Source organism: Tetrao urogallus (genome assembly GCF_951394365.1).
Source record: "Tetrao urogallus genome assembly, chromosome: 4".
NCBI classification, from domain to species: Eukaryota; Metazoa; Chordata; class Aves; order Galliformes; family Phasianidae; genus Tetrao; species Tetrao urogallus.
This window is the reverse complement of record NC_136817.1, coordinates 49,229,167-49,250,231: the sequence shown is the minus strand read 5'-3', so window position 1 is coordinate 49,250,231 and position 21,065 is coordinate 49,229,167. Positions and strand designations below refer to the sequence as shown.

The following is a 21,065-nucleotide window of genomic DNA, read 5'->3' as shown; positions in this document are numbered from 1 at the left end:
CTCCTTCAGCTGCTCCCCAGAAGGCTCGTGCTCCGACCCCTCACCAGCTGTGATAGTGCTTAAAGAAGTACCAATAAGAAACACGATGTTGGATAATACTAGATCAAAAGGATGTAGCAACATCCCATATTTGCAAAGCAAAAAGTCTTTGAGAAAAAGCTCTTCAAAATATAATGCAAAATTGGACTCATTGCACCAGTAGAAAACACATACATTTCTACTCCACAGAAAGCAGGTGTACAGAATCACAGAACATCCTGAGTTGGAAGGCACCCACAAGGATTCATTGAATCCAACATCTGGCTCAGTACAAAACCACCCAACATTCAAACCATACTTCCAAGAGCATCATCCAAATGCTTCTTGAACTCCGGCAGCTTGTTCTAGAGAGCCTGGGCCAGTGCCTGGCCAACCTCTGGTGAAGAATCACAGAAATCATAGAATCACAAAATCACACAGGTTGGAAGGACCTCAAGAGATCAAATCCAGCCCCCCTGCTAATGCAGGATCCATACAATACGTCACACAGGTAGGCATCCAGATGGGTCTTGAATACTTTCACAGAAGGAGGCTCCACCACCTCCCTGGGTATCCTGTTCTAGTGCTCCATCACCCTTACTGTAAAGAAGTTCTTCTGCATGTTTGTATGTAACTTCCTATGTTCAAGTTTTAGGACACTGCTCCTTGTCCTATTGCTGTGCGCATCCGAGAAGAGCCTGGCCTCACCCATTTGCCTTCTAACTTCCTTCAGATATTTGTAAACATTTATCAGACTCCCACTTAGTCTTGACATTCTGCCCTGTACACCCCTCCCTGTCTCTGTAGCCCTTCTTCAGGACCCCTCTTAAGAGTTCTATGTAATTGCTATATTGTCGTGTCTAAACATGTACAGAGCTCCAGGTGAGGCTGCACAGCACAGAGCACAAGGAGACAATCTGTTCCCTTGCAGGGCTGGCAAGTGCTGGGCCTGGGCCTCATGTACCCGAGGGTATGGTTGGCCTTCTCAAGCTGCCAAGGCACACCGTTGAGTCATAATTTCTTAATACACCATCTATGCTGTGGTACTCCGATAGAGAAGATGGTATTTTGTATCTTGCTATGGCTGCTGAATGATTTGATCACGCTGAATAGGCTGTAAGTCTTTCCCATCTCTTAAGAAAAAACTTCCTTGACTTCTCTCAACTAACATGTCATATTCTTAATGTAATTTCATGTTTCCTTGGAGATTAATGCATTCTATGATTCTAGAATCATTATTCTATGATTCTACAATTCTCACAAGAAAAATTAATTTCCATGCAAGGAAGCTGAAGAAGAGGCAACAGAGGGATACCACAGATATTAGATAACATTTGGCCATCAGAAAGCAACATCTCTGTAAAAAGCCTGTTACCAAAGTAACTACCATTCAGTAGCTGCATCAATATTTATTTATGCTTGTAACATGTTTTATTTGCTCAATATACTGGGTATTTTTAGAAAACAGGAAGCATTTGGTGCAACTCCAGTGAGAGAGAAAATGTTTGAGAGAAAAAAGAAAGTACTTCCTCATCAAGAGGGTGTGAAGGCAGAATATCAGTAGGTTCAAAACACGAGCAGACAAATTTGTGAACACCATAAACAGACATCAAAACCAACTGACAGAGATACAGAGTCTAGCACTGCATTAGAAATCATATATGCTTGGAAGCATGCAAAATAAAGTGGCTAGGACTGCATGATCGTATTAATCTGGTCACTGGATAAAAGAAGGCCAGTAGAAACACTGGCCTGATTTAATGGGGTGTCTTTCTACATCTGTGTTTTCTGAAAAGAAAGTAAGAAAAACAAGTGTCTGCATTCTATCAGAGCATGGAATTAAAGTTTATTTTCCCAAAACACTGACAATTACTTAAACAATGCTAGCTTGACACAGGACACCCTGCCCTCTTGATTCTCTATAAAACTCTATTCTAAGAGAGTACAAGAGAAAAAAACATAACTCAAAAATCCTGCTATTTTATGGTAAGGCACCTTTGTAGCCTCATTTGCTGAATACTTTATCAAGAGAGAAATGTTCTACATTTATACAACTAACCACAAACTCTCCTTTAGTTGTATATCAATATATCAAATATATATCAAGTGAAACAATTACAACAGCAAACAGATAACACCAGCCTACTACCAACTGCTATCCAACAAAGAATAGCTTACAGAAGGTAGTCTTCTGCCTGCCTCCTCTCTTCCTAACATAATGCCAACACTTGCTAAATGAGCACACAACTATCTACATGCCCCCGTCCCTATTTTCCTGCCAGTGTAACAAGCTTAACCAGCTCGCTGAGCAGCATCCAGGCTAGTGTTGAAGTGTGAACATACAGTGAAAAGATACAGCATTCCGCCAGCTGAGCAGAACTCACCCACATGAACTGCTCTGATAGCAGGAGTTTTTGTAAAGAACAAAAAACAGCGTGAGGAGCAGTTTGAGATGATGGCTACTGATGGAGCGATTGCTTGTTTCTACCCTTAAAATGAACCATTACTACAAAGTTCTGCTCTGACTGAAGACTTAGAAAGTAATGCTTTCACTGTTCACTGAACACAGAACATGAACATTAAAAAAAAACAACATACGATGTTACATAGAGATATAATTTATACTGTTCTTTTACAGGTCAGCCAACATTGTTACACTAAACTCAAGAAAACAACCTGCTAGCTTTGTGAGCTGCTATAAAAGGTATTCCAACGAACTTTAAATGCAACCTAGGAATCCCAAGAAAGAAAGAATCCCCCTAAAAAAGAGTGGCTGGTAAAAAACTGGAATAGACTGATGTTTATGTTTTCCTCCCCACAAGAAAGACATGGTAGGTATTTTCTCTTCCACATGGAGTGTCAGCCAAATTATATCTGAATTAAAATGATCAGATGGATATAGACATTTATAGTTAAATTTAACAGCTTTAGCAGTTATATTGAAAGTAGTAAGACAACAAATCTACAATAATCAATCCTAGCAACATCACAGAATTAAGCATCTGAATTACAGTTTTATGCCACAGTTATATGAATAAAGAAAAAACCTGTTACAATCTGAAAGACAAGATCAAGAACCTATGCCTCTGTTACCTTTATGTTCTCCATCCTCTGTACTACCTTGGTGTTTTGTCCACTCTGAGTAGTATATGGAGTTAAAAGCATTCATTATTCCCTCAAATGAATGAATGATGAATCACTGTATACAAATTCTTCATACAATTTTTTTTTAACAGTATCACGATTCTCTTTATGATTTATTATCAAGCTAAGGAAAACTTTTAAAATCACAATAATCTTCAAATTAATTGTAACTTGTCAGAATATACTACCTTTCCTGTCAAAAGAAGAACCCTTGTCTCTTCTGAAATGTAATTCCGGTCATTGGAAAAATCCTATTTAAAAAAAAAAAAAAAAAAAAAAAAAATTAATTTGCATTTGATCTCTCAATCTTGCTGTTGTTTTTACATTTACACGATTGATTTCTTAAGAGTGATGGCACTATGCCACCTCAGAATCACAGAGGGGCTTGAGTTAAAAAGGACCTATTTCCAATGCTCCTGCTGTGGGCAGGGCTGCCACTCACTAGATCAGTCTACCCAGAGCCTCAACCTTCTATTGATAATGAATAAATCTAATGAAGATCAGTCACACTAGTGCTTCAGAGGAGATCTGAAAGAGCATTACTAACAGTGTGGCATATGAGGAGCTGGAATTTACATTTTTTCTTCTTAAATGACATGGATCACTTGAAATGAAGTAAAATTGACTTCCCTCTTGCTTCACTTCCATCTTTTTATGGGAAGTCCTAAGAGAGAACGAGTGCTATCTTCTCTAGAAAAATTGAAAGTTGTGAACTTCATCTCTCTGACTACAGTTTACAGAGACAAAACACCACACCTGAATGCAGGCACCTATCACAGACACCAGCTTCCCAACACAGGGGCATCACTCAAACCAGAATTAATTAACCAGACTGTGTTTTGTTTAAATGGACTCTGCTAAGGCAGTTAACAGTCTCAGACGGTGAAAAATGTGAAATGCATTGCTTGGTACGATCGAAACTAGTATGGACAATTACTATGGGTCCACTTATACATTTTTAAAAATATGTCTCTGAAGTAACATCAGCATTATTGCTGACAGTAGAGATACACTCACTTGGACTACTGCTGGGCAATAAGAGGACTGGTTTGGGCACCAAACAAAATAGCCAGCTATTAAAGCTAAAACATCACAGAAGGTCAGAAATGTTCCTTTTTTCTTTTTTGGCTGTTTTGCATTCTAATTAAATACACAGTCAGAATATACATATATCCCCATACATTCAGGAGAACATGTACAGCACTTCAACAGAATGATCTAGCAATATCTGCAGCATGTTGATGTTTACTCCATATAGCTCTCACCAGGTCACAAACATTTCTGGCAAATGTTAGCTGAGACACATCTAGCTTATTGTACACCTGGTGATACCAACTATATGGTTAAGGAAAAAATATATGCCTTTTTCCATGACATGATCTCAACTGTAACAATCAAAGAATTTCCCCTTATTACCCTGGAAACTAAATTAATAAAACTTTACCTTTTCAGGTTGTGTAAAAAATTTGGTTGGCAATACAGGGTCCTTTGGTGAATCTGCATTGCATAAAGCACTTTTGCTGTTGATTACACACAGTGCTACATCACATACTGTATAAAGTTTCTGAAGAAAAAAAGAAAATTATGCTTTAGGAATTACTTGCTGTGTAGAGAATGCAGTTCTTTAGCAAATTGAATCTGTATGTGAAATAACCACTACTAAGGACATATTTTGTAATTATGTCATTAACCATGCTGTTGGCTCTTAGAACAGAGAATTCCTCATTTTTAATATTACACTATTTAATAAAACATAATAAAACTACAGACATTTAAGCTGTGTAATAGAAGCTCTTGATGGAATCACCATAAATGGTTTCTCTTCTCAGCTGGTAACATATATTTAACAGCAGCCATATACTACAGTATTTCCTCAACAACAGAAAATAATTATGTTAGAAAATCAGATATTTGGAATTAAAATAAGCACTACAGAATAACAGGAATATTTAACAAATCTTGTTTAATAACTTTTCTGGTTCTGTGTGCTGGCTAAGGTCAACAAGTTTCAGAAAGAATGAGACTGGTAGTACACACACAGTGCTTCCAATTAGCACACTCTAAAAGAATTTAAATGTCTGAGCTAATGTTTTTAAATTTCCTGTAAGTCCTGTCCAGCAAGTAGTTTGTGAAACCCTTAACCCATCACCAAACACTCATCTGAACTGCACTTCTTACTTCATTGGCCTTTGGCTCATCAGGAGACTGAGCATCTCGTGTAAGCTTGATGTTTTCTGCCATCTTTTTCATGAAGGCATGGCTATTGTTCTCATTCTTTGTCATTAAAACTTCAAGCATGAACCACAGGCACCTAAAAAGCCATAAACCACAGTTACATTCCAACTTTTATACAGCAGCTTCTCTGGGAAGAAAAAAAAAAAAAGTCAGCTGTGCTAGCTTTTCTTTAAGCAACTAAGTCAATTTGAAAAAATCATGAACAGATAGCATCCAAAGAGGAGAACAGAGTCTAGACCTTTAATTATAACTGTTTCAGTCTTAGGCTTCAGAATAGAAAGAATTCCAGCAATTCTACAATCACTATCTCAGGCTATGGGTACCATACTGCCAACAATTTATCATGACCACACAAAACTAGCTCAAACTATACAACTGCTCAACTGTTACCCACACTACATAAACACTGGAACAGACATACTAAAGGATCCCAAGTGAATAGGCCAGATACAGCTGATGCAATAGAAGAACAGTCACATAAAGAAAGTTCATTCTCTGCATGCATTTCATTATTTCTTTGGAATGTCAATTCAGAGGGAAAAGACACCTTTTTGAGAGAGAAACAACAACAAAAACAAACATAACTCTACAGGACAGCCTCAAAAGACACTGTAAGTGTAAATATCACAAATTACAAACAAGGAACTCACTAAGTATGTATTTCCTTATTTGACTATATTTAGGCTACATAAAACTCAAGATGAACTGAGGAGACAACTGCAAAACACACTGCCAGTCTGCTTCTACAAGTGTATAAGCATCTAAGTCAACACTTTAAAATGAACACTGTGACTCTCAGAAGTCCTGAAAGAAATGCTGTATTACATTAGGAAAAAAATGTTTTGGATTTATCTCAGAAAACTTTTCAGAGAAGCATTCCTGCCAAGATTCCTGTACATAGCATTTCTTTCTTTGGAGCAGTCCTCTCTGGCTTGTTCAGCCAGCCTGTGACAAGAATGAGGGAGGAAATCTGGCAACAAAGAACAGCCATACAAGGGATGTCCAAAAAACCTCTGTGCACTACAAAGTACTTCTCACAGTACTGCACTGTAACAACTGCAAATCAGAACTTGTTCAATTCTGGATAAAACAGTAAAGAACACAGTGGAGTGCTTTCAGGTGTGGCCAAGAACAAGAAGTGCTTAAAAAAACAAAAAACAAAACAGACTTGATTATTAGTTAAGAAATCTTTCTCAACTCCAGGTTCTGACCAAGTGTGAGTCAAGTAACTCAGAAATCAGAACAAATTCAGGTCTTCAACTAAAGAAAAAAAATCAGACTGGGATTCTCATAGACAAAGGTACAAAAAGAATTAAGATATGGACATGTACATTTGTGCAAATAATTGTTTTTCTAATTATACGTATATTGTAATATGTCATTATATGTGCTTTCGTGGTACCAAAACAAGTTAGCTTACAGCTCCATCCAAAATGAATACAAAAGAAAAATCAAAAACAAAGAATGGTGATGTGGAGAGATGGATGCCTAAACAGTTAATAAAGGTTAAAGGTTACCATTTGGTGTTTCAGAATATACTGCTAAGCAGTTTCTGAAGTTTTCCTCCTTTTCCAAAACTAATGTTTTATCAACAGCATATTGCAAAACAAGGGATCATTTTCCTAACAATTTTTTCTAAGCACAGAAAATAGTTCTAGAATCATTTAACACTTACTCTTTGACATCACGAAGCTGATCAACATCCTGAGGTTTTGTGAAATCTGGATCATGTGCCAGTAAATGAATCATATATGGTACCACATATTCAGGCAGCAAGGACAGCAATTTTTCTGCAGTAAGAAACAAAAATCATAACCAATCTCTTTGTTATACATACATACAGACAAGCATCACAAGACAGAATATTTTCAAGTATTACTTTTCCAAATACACAGAACATAAAACTTCAGTCTGTGTTCCTTTTTCTGCAGATTCTACTTTCTGAATTATAGAATAGTTTGGATTGCAAGGGAACTTTAAGATCACCTGGTTCTGACCCTCCTGCTATAGGCAGAGACACCTCCAGTTTGCCCCATCATTAAATATAAATGAGTTTTACTACTTTGAAACTATTTGGCCCCAAATCAGAAAGAGATCATAAAACCTAACATATCAGAAAACAAAATTTTATTTTTCAAGCAAAACAGCTACCAGAATAACAGTATTGTACTTTACACATATGTTTCTCAGCAATATATAGAAAAGTATTTTATGGTTAATGCTAAAGTAAATTTAGATTTAAATGTGATAAATATAAAAAAATGAGAAAACAAATTAACTTTGTATTTCTTTATAAAAGCAATTTGCTTAACTTTTAACCATTACTTCTTCCAATTTAGCATTCAACCATTTTATTCTTCACAAATTTACTGAAACACTAACCGTTAGCCATAGGATTCTGCTTAATATATTCTCTTCGTATACTGATGTTTTTAAGCAAGCACTGTCTGGCATGTGCTCTTCTCTCCTTCACAGGATCTTTGGCACACAAAGCAAAGATTGCCATATATTCCAAAGGGAGCAGTAATTTCACAAGTGCTTTATGCAGTTTCTGAGCAAATATCTGCCTCACTTGGTAGCACTCATCCTGTAACAAAATAAAACATAAGAATGCAACCGTAACAATTTTGTTAGAACAAAATAAAAATGGAAAACATCCAACTGGAATGATGGGGTGACATGTTTTAAAAATATCAACAAGTGTTGTATAATAAGTATTTGCAGCTTCAAGAACTCTGGAAAGCCACAATGAGCAATATTAAATAATCAATTTAGCAGCAACAAAAGCTCAGATGAAGGACTTTGAACTCTAAGAATCACTTCAATATAAAAGTAGTTACTTACATTAATGACAAGCGCACAGAGTTGAAACTGTTCTGGGGTAATTATTTCATGGTAACATGGCTCCTGTGCAAGCTTCATTATTGCACTGCCAGCAGCTAATCGTAGTCGAGACATATCGGATTTACTATACAAACAGGAGGGAAAAACCCCAAAACTCTGCTTAAATTACTTGTGTACCACAATTTCTTTCTTTTTTCAACACCATTTACAACACAAGGTTCTTCCCAGTCTGACCAGCTCAACAGCTTCATATTGTTAAATTAACTTAATGACATTTGTGAAAATAAGGTGCTCTGCAGCTCTATTGCACTCTTTCTTGTTTGCACACCACTACGTGAATCAAAGCAACTCATTTGTTACAGATTTCCCTTACCATCTGAATGGAGATGTGGTGTAAAGTAACCCCACATTGGAAGATGCTCCACCCAAAATTTACCCAACATTTAAATGTATTAAACCTGATTGTTCAGTTTTTTTCAAAGAAACCTGCAAGTCTCTCTGGAATGTCTTTTACTAGCAAGATATCTACAGTGTTCTAAGCTATATTATGAGTAGACTGCAAGAAAGAATCAGTATGAAGAATATTTTCATATGCACCATTCAGTCCTAAATTTTAAACTCCAGTCAGATCCACCTCCTATTATTCAATATTACCCAACGTTACCTTCACACGTTAAGATTCTAAAAGGGTTCAAATTACTGTTTTTAGTACACAACTCCACAATAATGTTATTATAAGCCTAAAAGTAACAGAATCTGACCTGATTCGTTTCTGTTCTGTCAAGTCTCCCTCACTGACAAGCATAGCTGATAACAGTCGGAGTGTGGAATTTGCAGATTTTGACTGGTTGTTTTTCATACCCAGCAGCCAGCGTACCAAAAGTTTAATTGCTTGCACCTATCAAAAATGGACAAACAAACAATGAACTTACTTTCTAGACTTGTTATGAGCTACAGTCCATTTCTGTCAAACAGAAGCTTCCAAAGACTCCTACTTCTTAGAGTTGATATATTTTAAAAGGAACAGAACAAAGCAGTAATATTTACAGAAAGAGAAAGGCACTATCAGCTGTGGTTCAGTGCTTTCTCACAAGTACATCTATGATACCTGCTACATTATCAACAATAAAAGCAACTACACAAACCTTTCTAAAAACAGTCACAACTAGAATCACAGTAAATAGCCTATCAAAGAGAACAAAGAAAATTCAAAATCTCAATTTATATCAACTTTATTTACAGTCAATAAGGACTAATAACATCTCTGACAAGGAAAACTGCAACTTTTGGTTGTCTAAATTTTCTCGGCATTCAATATACTCAGCCAAGACACCAAAATGCATGGTTTCCACCAATTTTGTAATGGTGTATTTATATAATTGACAGAAAACCTAGAACAGTGCTTCTAAAAAAAACCCAAACACCTAATACAAAAGTAATTAAAGAGATTTACTACACTCTAAAGAGATTTATCAAACTCCTCACTGCACAACTTCAAAAAAGTAAGTTTTAAAACTCAAACATATACATTATTATTGGCAGCTGGCCATTCACCTTTGCTAGTACTTCTGGAGAAACCTCTTCATCTGGAGACCACAACTTTCCATTTTTCTCACCTGTTGACTACAGATACTCATGTAAGTTTAAGAACTGGTTCAACCCATACAGAAAATGTAGAGAGAAACAAAACAGAGTTTTGGACTGAGCTTTCTTTCATACAGAAGATTTTTCTATGGCGTGACATCTCTTTACGAGTCATTTATAGAACACTCCTTTGAACCATTTTGCAAATACAAAGCAAAACAAAACAGCCCTGTTCCCCAATAACAAACACAGAGAATTGTAAGGACTTAATAAGAAAAGAAGATCTTACCCTGTCATTCATTAGAAGATCTTTTACAATGAAATTTGCAACAACAGATTTCATTGGAGAAGCAAACTGGTCTGGGGCCAACATAGAAATATGACCCAGTGAGACTAACGGAGTTATAAGTTGTTCTGGTACATCAGCATTCAAACTTCTACTAAGAGGCTGAGGAAAAAAGAGTATGTATGTATTAAAAATGAGCTGTAGATATGTAAATCACCATGCCTAAAAAACACCTTATTTTAATACTGGGCTGCAGACGACTTTTACAGGGTTTTTTTTTCCGTAAGAATTAGTAACATTTGCAAAACAGAATGGAGAAAGAATGCAATTTCCCAATTAACAGAATAATTAGAATCTCACGTGAGATAGGAGCAATATGATTTTATGTTCTCATCCTGTTTTAACAGTGAAACACATTAAATCCTGGGAGAAATGGGAGGAAACTTGACTCCATGTTCTTCATGAGTTATAGAAAGTTGAAAAGTAGCTAACAAGTGTCAGAAAATAATGGCAGGTCAAAAAAACCCCCTAAAACTAACAACTGTACAATCCTGTAAATAGTTGTTTCCACTGGTGATCAGTATTTCCTTCAAGACAACAGTTATGATAATTCCAGGTTGCTGTATCACTCAGTACCTTTCCACAGTAACATGATAGTAGAGAAGGGAACGTGAACTTGCACTCTCATGTGAGTCTAAGCAGAGAGATCACACTCTGTAAACTTAATTCAAAGATTTTCACACCTCTGAATTATATATACATTCAAAGATGGCCATGATGGAGAATCTATGATATTTTACAAGTGTATATTAATATTAGTGTTATTTAAGAGCTTATAGTGAAAAGTAACCTCTCTGCCCTATGTATGATTTTTTTCCTTTATCACTTTTCTAAGTAGTAAGAGAGGAGTAAGCTAGTGTCTTCACTTGTAGATGTGTACTACTCTGCATTCACTTTCTGAGTGAGAAAGTAATGCACAGACACAGATCTTAGACAAGGAAACTCAATATGGTTTGAAAGTAGAGGATGTTATTCTCCATTTAGAATCTGCTACATGCATTCTCGTGAGATCTGGTGTGGAGCATTCCAGCATATTTGCTTTGTTTTCCTCTACCTTCTCCCATATAGACAAAAAAGGAGCACCTTATGTGTCAGAATGTTACAAAGACTACAAGAAACAGAAATATTAATAATTTTCTATTGTAAAAGTAATGACAACTACCATACATCTGTAGGCTGACTTCATAAATTATCTGTTAATTAGAAGTAGAAATTAATCATTAGTCTCAGCTAAGAACAGAAACAAATTTTAAAAACAAAAAAAAGCAAGACATACCTCAAAGATCTGAGCAAGTTGCACTTCTTTATTTGAAAATATGGCATGTATACAGTGAACAGCTTGTTTTGCCTGATGGGGAGTGCCTCTTTTTGCTTTCTGATGCAAAATTGGAATTAATGTTCTGTAAACATTAAATAAAATACTTCAAAATACAGTTTGCGATCTACGAAACATGAAACTTTTCACCTATACAGATACATCTCTACAGAACATGGTCTTACAAATCATGCGCTCCTTTGAAGTCAGTTCAAAAAAGACCATAATAAATTGAAAACAAACAAAATATTTAATATTACCTGCTGCACATCTGACTGTACACAGGCAGAAAAAGGCTCAGAGGGAAAAATCAAACATGAAAGAAAACAGTGATCAAAATAAGGTTATTAAGGTTATAGCGTGGGGGGAACCAACAGTGGGGGCTTGTTATTCCATCATGCTTGGAAGCAACGGGGCAGAAGAAAATTTGTAAAACCTAGGAACAGCTGTTCAACATTAGTGGGTTTATAGGCTTTTACTGCTTTAAATTTAGTCTTTATTTGCAGTGTATGAGCAGATTAGGAACTGCTTAGAGTTTTGCATTTGAGACCCCTGAAATCTATTTTTGCTCATCAGTGGTCACTGAAGGAAAGCGCAGGGCAGAAGCCACTGCAGGGACTCACAAGAGTGTGGGAAGGCTGGCCTGTCACCTAAGACAGCAATATCTGAGACATCAGCTCATGATGTTCAGCACTCAGTTACTGAGTCAAAATGACAGAATTGCTTACAGAACACCTGACACAGAAACATCTCAAAAAACACTAGAACCATTTAGAATTCCCTGTCCATGAAGTGGGGCACAAAACCATTTGTTTCTCATGTGAGGAAGAACTTGGGCTGCTACCGGTGAACCCTACTCCAAAGGGCAGCAAGCTGTCTGCATACAGTTGGTTAAAAAAATAAAAATAAAGAAGCCAAACAGGTTACTTGAAATGAAACTATTTTTCACTTATGGTAAACATCACTGAACATACGAAATCTAGAACTACTGCCTATATTCTGACACGTTTTTGCACAGTAGTAATATTGCAAGTATTTCAATACATGAGAACTTGTAACCTCTACTTTATAACCCAGATTAGTTAGTTACTAAAAGGCTGATTTTAACATTTTAGATGTCAGTCACCAAATTGTAAAGTCTGTGAATACTTAGTAGATTATGTAGCTTTAACCAACATGAATACTATGAGGACAACACATAGACAGCCTTTTATTCTTTCTTAGAAATTTATGCCTGCTTTTGGAACTTGTTTCTCAATTTGTTTCAAAACAGAGCTGTTAACTAGAGATCATGTTTTCATTCCTTACAAAGATAGAAATATCATGTGAAGGAAATTATTGTGCCAAGAAATTACATCTCCACCATATTTCTGTTGTTGCTTGTTTTGTAACCTGGGAAACATGCTACACTCTGGTTTTAACATGTCTATTATAAAAGGACTTTCAAAAGCAGGTAACATCTTAAATAAATAAATAATGTGAGAACAGGGAATTTAAAAATGAAGAGACAGAAACTTTGTGAAAGAATACAAAATGATGGAAGATAAGCTGTTCATATTCACAAGGCTGTAATGTAACTTCAGGGGCAATACTCTGAATTAACTACCAAGAGCCAGAAGTCTGGGTATGAGAAACAGCATGTAAAGAAACACACTCACGATCTTATCTGTGGCAGGTCTGTTTCTATTTTGTGACCCGTGTTTCTGAAAATCTGTATGGCTGCCTCAGCTACCTTATCATCTTCCATCCTGAGGCACTGCAGCAGAGACTCATAGGTCTCTGCAGAGTGAAACGAGGTAGGATGTGTAAAGGACAGAACCTGTAGATACATATTAAACCATAGGTATAAAGATACATTTCTCCAAGCTAAGTGAATCATCAGAGAAAAACTTACAGCTGTTTAGGAGCCTTACCGTCAACAGAAATAGTTATTACATGCTCACATGAGATTATTACATTCAAAAACTACATTTTTGGAGAAAGTTATACAGACATTTTCAAATAAATTCATCTACATTTTATTCTTTAGGGCCTCCTTTCCTCCAAACATTTTATAAGATATAACATTATTTGAATATGGAAAAATAACTATTAAAATGAATATTTATCCAAAATTATTCACTTATATTCCAGTCTACTTAAAAACACTTTTCAACTAAATGTAATTGAACCGAAATCCTAATTCCTCATAATCTCTGGTTTCTGAGCAGAAAAGAAATCAAGAAATCAAGAAAGTTAAAACAAGCACAGTATTTAATTACTGTCTTTTAATCTAAACTGATCGAATACTCATTATTTTAAATAGAAGTCATGTTAAATAAAAAACTAAGCGTGCAAGGATGCAAGGAGAGAACAAACCATTATCCCAGAAGAAAACTATATTATGTATAACAAAGTTCAAATAACACTTCGTAGGGAGATCAATTAAAAAAATGCACGTTTTCTGTATTTTTTAATATTTATCTTATTTTGGTTTCTTTGATCAGAGCTGTTTGCATCAATATCTGAAGTGACTTTCTTAAAGGTATCCATGTCACAGCAACAAAGCCTCCAACCTTAACAGCTTTCTTCTCTGAGCTACATGAACAAACAAACTTTACTTCCCTGTGTAATTCTGCATAACTGTTTCTAATGCATTGCTGCCGTTACCAAATTTGGTGCAATATGTCTCCATGAAGTTCAACTTGTTCATTCACACGTGAGAAAAGTCTTACTTCAATTATCTAAACTGCCCCTCCGTGCCCTTCTTTTTTACTGTACAGCCCTCTTTATAACATATTGAAAATAAACTACCAAATCTATCACAGATGTTACCCAGATATTTCAAGTCCTCCCTTCTCTCCTTCAGGCAATTCTCACTCATCAACACCTTCCCCCCTCCTTGTCTGCTTTCCTTACAGCACTGTACAAGCCAACAAGAAGTGCCTCTCCTACTCTGCCCTTTTCTCCTCTTCACACTTTATGTCCTTATCTTCCTCTTTGACTTCCCTAAGAGGAAACCAATTCCTGCTTTAAGGAATACTTCTATTCTGTATGTCCTTTGTGAAACATACTTTTCCCAAAAACTGGTTATTTTTATATTATTTTCCCCAAGCAAGTATTAGCAATCAAAACCTTTCTGTCATTACAAAAGTTCACTAAATAATAGCTTGCACGTACTTAAAATATATTTAAATAAATACTACCACTAACATTCATTCTTAGCTACTTTAATGTAGATTATTTAATGTAAATTACCTTGAGAAGTTCAAGTCCTGCACGAATTGCAGTATCAGGACTTACACCCTCCTCTTCATCATCAGCTGTCCCCTCTATTGATTTATTCATCAATTTTACTAGTGCACTAAAACAAGAGATAGAAAAACAAACAAACCAAAAAAAAAAACAAACTTGAAAACATGCAATGTCAAGTTTGAGCAGCAAGATTACCTGGTTTTGGCAATAATTTATGGGACAGTGATAGTCTGTTTGGTGTTTTTGTTATAATCTTTTTCTTAAATTAAACTCTTTCATTATTCCTTTTCTTTCTGACTTAGCTTACTGCAAAATTTAATTGCTTAGGTAAAAGACATGTTGGTAGCATTCAGATCAACACAGAGTAGCAAATGTTTCCGAACGTAATTAGGTTGCCAGACAAGTCTCAAAAGGAATAGAAACATTCTCTTACTCAATCCCATAAAAATTAATTAATTCAGCTGTTATATTGAAGACCGTGCTGCAGTTAACTATGTGAGAGCTATGATCATCATATTCACACCTTACACCCCACAAATAGCAGTTTCACAGGGAACAACTGCTAAATTTTATCACCATTTATAGACGTAGCATTGCAAAGCAGTAAGAAAAAAAATCCCCTCCCCCCCAAAAAAACAACAAAACCAAGACCCCACACTGCTAGAAATGCAAGATATTAATGTAAAATACATATTTTTAAACGTCTATCTACAGTTAGGGCAGACTAACCTGTATAACCCATTCCCAAGAAAATCTTTTTTTTTTTTTTTTTTTTTTTTTTTTTTTTTACTTAAATCAACTTTGTAACCATTCATGAGCTCCTATGATCTTCCAAACTTACCTAATGGCTTCTGAGTCAATATGTACAGGAGCAATTCTCTCCAAAAGAAATTTGACCATTTCCAGAAAGGGATTTGTTGGCTGCTTAGGATTTGCAAGTTTCCGGGCTATTTCTCTCTACAAGAATGTTACATTACCAACAATAATTATTCTCATGTTAATTATTTCCTAAGCACGTTGAAGAAGTTAAAAATTAGTTCTTTTAATTACAGAAATTGTGCAAATAGTCAATGAAATGTATTTTAAGGAGGACTGTTGTTATTTCTGGATCTTTCTTTATCACATTACAGTGAAAGTAGGCATGCTCTGCAACAGCATTACAACTCAAGATGCTTGCAAACTTCTTTCTTAAGTGTTTCTTAAGGAAATGGAGACCAAATTCAAAACAAAACCAAGGGAGTGCTAAGTGCAACACAAACAGAATGTAAGTATCTATGTAGACAAGAGTAATTCATAGATCTGTATATAAATCTTGCTGCATGCTTCAGATTCCATAAGCAACAACAACAAAATGCAATAGAAGCTACAATGCTGCAGATATGGAGAAGCACTATGCCACTTCAGTTCCAACTGAATGTTCAGTTCAGATGTTCAGATGTTCAGACTCCATGTTCTTGCCAGGGAATGTCTTGGAATCAAAAACCTTCCTTTCCCCCTCTGAATGCAACAAGTGTCAAAAACATTAAATTCTGCTGCAAACTCAGCAGAAGGTGGTGGATACAAAAATATTTTTATTTTGAACACAAGTTTAAAACTCAAGTCTCAAATAAATAATTTCTCAACCTTCCTTTTACTTCAAGTTTGGAAGCTGTAGATCTACGCAGACCAGGAAATTGCCCTAACCATTTTCAGATTGCCCTAAACAATCTTCAGGAGAGAAGATCAGTCTTCCCTTTGAAACTGCATCACTGCATTCCCAAATTGCAAAGTCGGCTATTTTAGAAAGAGATGTATTCCATACGTTAGTGGTTAGAACATAATTCTGAAGGCCATTCTGTTCTCTTCCCTGGACAATTACAGAGCCACTAGGCAAAAACCAAGAAGCCTGTGTTTGCTGATGCTCTGTATTGAGATCTCTGTCAACCAAATTGCTGCAATTGTTGGCACTGTAAATCTCTGGAAAAGCCTGATTTAATATTAACGTGTGTATTCTCAGCAGTGATATTAAATAAGTGAGAGAGAGAAAAAAATTGATCTCAAGATAATTTTGTACAAAGAAAAATGAACCAGTAATATGCAGATGGTGCAATAGTTGTTGTGCTCACACTTATGTAAGTTTTATCAGTGCTGGGAGACAGTTTAAAACAGTTTACATAAAAAAGATTCTTAAAATGAAGCAAAAAAAAATGAAATTAGTCTTTTAAACTTAATGTTTGATCCTTATAACCCCAGGAAGGAATAAAGCCAGCATTTGTTTGCTTTTCTTAGGATGATTGCCAAAGATTATATTACCAGTAATCTTTACAGGTTAATTAAAAAGGTATTTCATAACAATGAGAAACATACATAAATCATATTAAGGTATCAAAATAGACCATTAGGTCTTAATAACTGTTTTAAGCACAAGTATTTAAAAAGTTTGCTTTTCCATTTCCTTACCACACAGACATCTGCCTGTTTACATGAACACGTAGGACTTATCAACAGTTCAAGCTGGGACCGAAGCTTTTCATCATCGCCTAGAACCTGATTGAATTTCTTCACAAAATCTTGTGCTTTTCCAGGATCTGGAAGGTTTTCTATATAATTAAACACAGTTTATTAAGATAAATTTGCTACTTCAGTATGACAACATTCATTAAAAAATAATTTCCAAGAACATTGTAACAGCAGTTTAAAGAACTTATTAACACTTACTTGCTATGGTCATCAGCTTCCCAAACATGGCAGCACTGTTTGCTTCTGACTGGGGACAACAGCAAACAGAAACAAACAAAAAAACATCAGCACTGTCTCCCTCATGAAAATATACCTTTAAGATCATCTGTCAGTTCTATTGCAGCAGCATGTTCTATTGGAAAAAGACCTAAAAAAACCTCAACAACCAGTTCTAATAAACAAAGAAAATCCCTCAACATTAAACCCAAAACACTAAAGGTAGCCTCCCATACTAAAACCCCAAAATTAAATGCATTTAAAGTCTCTGCTAGTTTGAAGATTTACTTTTAAAAGTATACTTAAAAATTTAGAAAATATTCCACTTAGAAAATGTTAAAGTCTTTACAGTGAGAATCAGGAATTCTATCAAAAATGAACAAAAACTTGAAAAACCACATTAATTTCTTCTGAAGAAATTTAAGGAGGCCATACACTTGGCAAGCATTACTGAAAGCAACTTAATGTCAACAGAACTCTGTCTACATGTTGAAATCAAAAGTCAGCTGAACAAATAATATAGCATTAAAAAAAAGGTAGATTAGTCTAACAAGTCCATTTGATAAAGTATTATTTTTTTCAAAACCGTACTGTGGGCTGCTTATGCAAGTCTAGTAATTCCCGTACGTGACTCCTCAGCATGTTCTGGCACTTCCACATCTCATTCAGTGCTCTGAAAACGTGCAAAATCAGAAAGAAAAACATGATTCGTTTGTCACAATAACGTGCTGAATGTAGTGTTAAATAAATTATCTTGTTTACTAAGTGCAACACATGACTGAGTGAATCAAATCCACAAAGTATTAATAATAACAATTCTAAACAAAATAGATCATTTTTCATTTTTATTCATCTACTTGTATCAATTTCATGTATATAGCACAATGAGAATGTATTGTTCTCACAGGATGAAGACTTAAAACAAATCTTCTCAAATATCAAGGTGCCTTCTTGTCTAAAGGCCTCGTGCAGTTTGTATGTAAAATTACTGGAGCTAAAGGAAACATTTTGAAATAAAATCACAAATACCGTTAAGCATCAGTTACCTATAATGTTATTTAAGTCTTGATAATATATGCAGATGATGTTAGGAAAAAAAAAGCAGTAAGTATTAGCTGAATTGGAATTATACTCACTTGACAGCATTTGGATCCAAGCTGGCATACAAATAGTACAAGCACTTCATTCGCTCTTCTGTTTCTAAATTGTGTGGAACAAGATACTGAGCAAAGATTTTTTCTACTAGTAATCTGCAGGAAAAGAAGAGAGAAAATCTGTACATTTCCAAAACTAGTATTATCTTTTAGATGAGCTGAAAGAAAAAAAAAAAAAAAAAAAAAAGAAAAAACAACAACAGAAACTAGATTTTTCCCCCACAGAAGAAAAGTGGCCTCTTTTCATCTGTAAAGATAACCTCCACTGCTGATAGAAAGATTACCAAGAACTGCTCCTTGAGAGCCTTTCCATTAAATTTCATCTTTAAAAGGATGAAACATTTTGTCAGCATTCAAATTCTCCTTTTTCTCCAGGTTTGAAGAATCTTAGTTCATCCTCATGCATAAGTGAAAGAGATACAGACAGTAGAAAGCCCAGATAAAGAGGAGAGGATATAAAAATTTAACTGAAGTGGAAGTAAAAGTAAAGTGCCGATGCATCCTAGGGGGGAAGGGTAAAATAAAATAGTAGCATTTGACAAACACAAAATCTTTGAAACTGTTATTTATAACACAGAAAGTAAAGTAAGCATTGAAAAGGTAGAGAAAAAGAACAGCAAAATGTATAGAGGAAAAGGAGCACAGGGAAACCCAAGTGAGTGCAAACCAAGCCAACAAGAACTTTATCCAGTTATCGTTCTTAAAACAACAACAAAATCCTAACAACAACAGAAGTAGACATACTGAGAGTTTTCAATAAAATGCAAAACTCAAGCTACTGTATGACTGTATAGCCCATTAGTAACACTCCAAAATGAAAGAACATTCAGGTATTAATCTAATTCTTAGCAGTGAGAGCTGTGCAAAGCATCCAGTCGCACATTACCATATTAACAGACATTTTGAATTTACAGACTTTGTTTGCTATGATTCCTGGTAAGTACCCAAGGAGTGCCTTGTACAAAGAACAGAGAAAGCAAAACAGGCCAAATGTAAGTTATTTCAACACAAAGAACATTCAAAAGGACATGAAGTCAAGGCAGAGGAATAAAAGTATGACTATGAATATGAATACAGTTATCACAAGGCATTCCATTAACATTAAAGAGAACTTGTTTTTTTCCCTTTAGGTGTTCATTTTCACTACTGATGACTTGGAAAACAGGATTTTTAGATCTCAGGAGATTCCATCTCTGTTTAATAGAACAGGTGATTGGAGGCATCAGAGCTACCTGCTTTACTAATCCTTGAACAGTGCTGTGGTCCATGTCTCTACAGATACATTTTCAAAAACAGCTGTCAATACAAATCGTGAGGCTGTATTATGCCTTCCATGTCAGCTAGGGTAAAGATTTATGAATTGGTGGTACCTATGGAACACTGACTTTTCTCCTGTGAGGAAAGTCATCCACTGGCATATTAAGAGCTGGCAACAGGACAGTGTTTATGAAGTAGTTATGTTGCACCATTCCCTATGCATGTGTTGTAAGAATCTCAGCACATACAGGTGATAAACTACCTTTCCAGCTGCAAGTTCTCAGACTTGAGCACAGCACACCAATACTTAATGTTAGATCAAAAATATTAGAAGATGTTAACATTAAGGATGTCCAGAAAAAAATTCTTCTGTTCCACCTCATGCCTGAATACTGTGTGATACTGCAGTACTTATTTTCTTTTGAAAGACTAGTGTCATTCCACATGCATAGAGGAAAACACTGCAAGGCTCAGAAAGCTGTTCACCATTATATTTTATCCTCCTTCCATATGGAAAGAATGCAGGCCAAAAGTTGCCAATTTTGACTTCTACTTGTGTGTTTAAAGGCCTGGAATGGTTGAGTCTTTAAAATCACAGCACTTTTACAGTTCTACTAGTTAAAGTACTATCTTTAGAACTCTATCGATAACAACATTGAAATACATCTACTTCATAGAATCATAGAACAGGCTGGGTTTGAAGGGACCTTAAAAGACCACCTAGTTCCAATGCTCTGCCATGGGCAGGACTACCACCCACCAGATAAGGCTGTCCAGGGCCCCCTTCAACCTGGCCTTGAGCACCTCCAGCATGGGGAATTCGCAGCTTCTTTAGTCAGCCTGTACCAGTGCCTCATCATGCTCTGAGTATCAAATTTCTTCCTAACATCGAATCGAACCCTTTCCTCTTTTAGCTTAAAATAGTGCCACTTGTCCTGTCTTCCACTCTAAGTACATCACCTAATGAGACAGACCAAAAATTTCATTGTCCAACCCGAAAAACTAGCAAAATTTTGATTAAAATTCCAGGTATCAGCCAAACTAGAAGAACACTGACAATCAAGCTGCCAGTCTTTCAGTGTGGACACCCAAAATGCAAACAGCATGCAGTCACTGCACTCAAAAGACTGCCTCATATGGCTTAACAAGACTCCTAGAAGACAATCACATTCAAAGAAACAGAGCTTTGATGACGTTATCCTTCGAAATTCCTTGACTT

At 35.7% G+C, this 21,065-nt stretch overlaps 1 protein-coding gene across 1 annotated transcript in view; it reads right to left on the bottom strand.

Annotated features, from left to right (window-relative positions):
• The window catches only part of PDS5A (PDS5 cohesin associated factor A), a gene marked incomplete at both ends in the record, with an annotated part of 70,746 nt that overhangs the window by 5,647 nt on the left and 44,034 nt on the right, over positions 1 to 21,065 (bottom strand). The window contains 17 exons of the mRNA XM_079534794.1: positions 3,351 to 3,413; positions 4,607 to 4,726; positions 5,341 to 5,473; positions 7,073 to 7,187; positions 7,780 to 7,984; positions 8,242 to 8,365; positions 9,003 to 9,139; positions 9,796 to 9,864; positions 10,115 to 10,273; positions 11,448 to 11,571; positions 13,145 to 13,305; positions 14,724 to 14,829; positions 15,562 to 15,677; positions 17,160 to 17,299; positions 17,418 to 17,466; positions 18,027 to 18,108; positions 18,572 to 18,685. Coding sequence (XP_079390920.1) covers positions 3,351 to 3,413; positions 4,607 to 4,726; positions 5,341 to 5,473; positions 7,073 to 7,187; positions 7,780 to 7,984; positions 8,242 to 8,365; positions 9,003 to 9,139; positions 9,796 to 9,864; positions 10,115 to 10,273; positions 11,448 to 11,571; positions 13,145 to 13,305; positions 14,724 to 14,829; positions 15,562 to 15,677; positions 17,160 to 17,299; positions 17,418 to 17,466; positions 18,027 to 18,108; positions 18,572 to 18,685 — 2,017 coding nt within the window. The remainder of the gene's footprint in view (positions 1 to 3,350; positions 3,414 to 4,606; positions 4,727 to 5,340; positions 5,474 to 7,072; positions 7,188 to 7,779; positions 7,985 to 8,241; positions 8,366 to 9,002; positions 9,140 to 9,795; positions 9,865 to 10,114; positions 10,274 to 11,447; positions 11,572 to 13,144; positions 13,306 to 14,723; positions 14,830 to 15,561; positions 15,678 to 17,159; positions 17,300 to 17,417; positions 17,467 to 18,026; positions 18,109 to 18,571; positions 18,686 to 21,065) is intronic.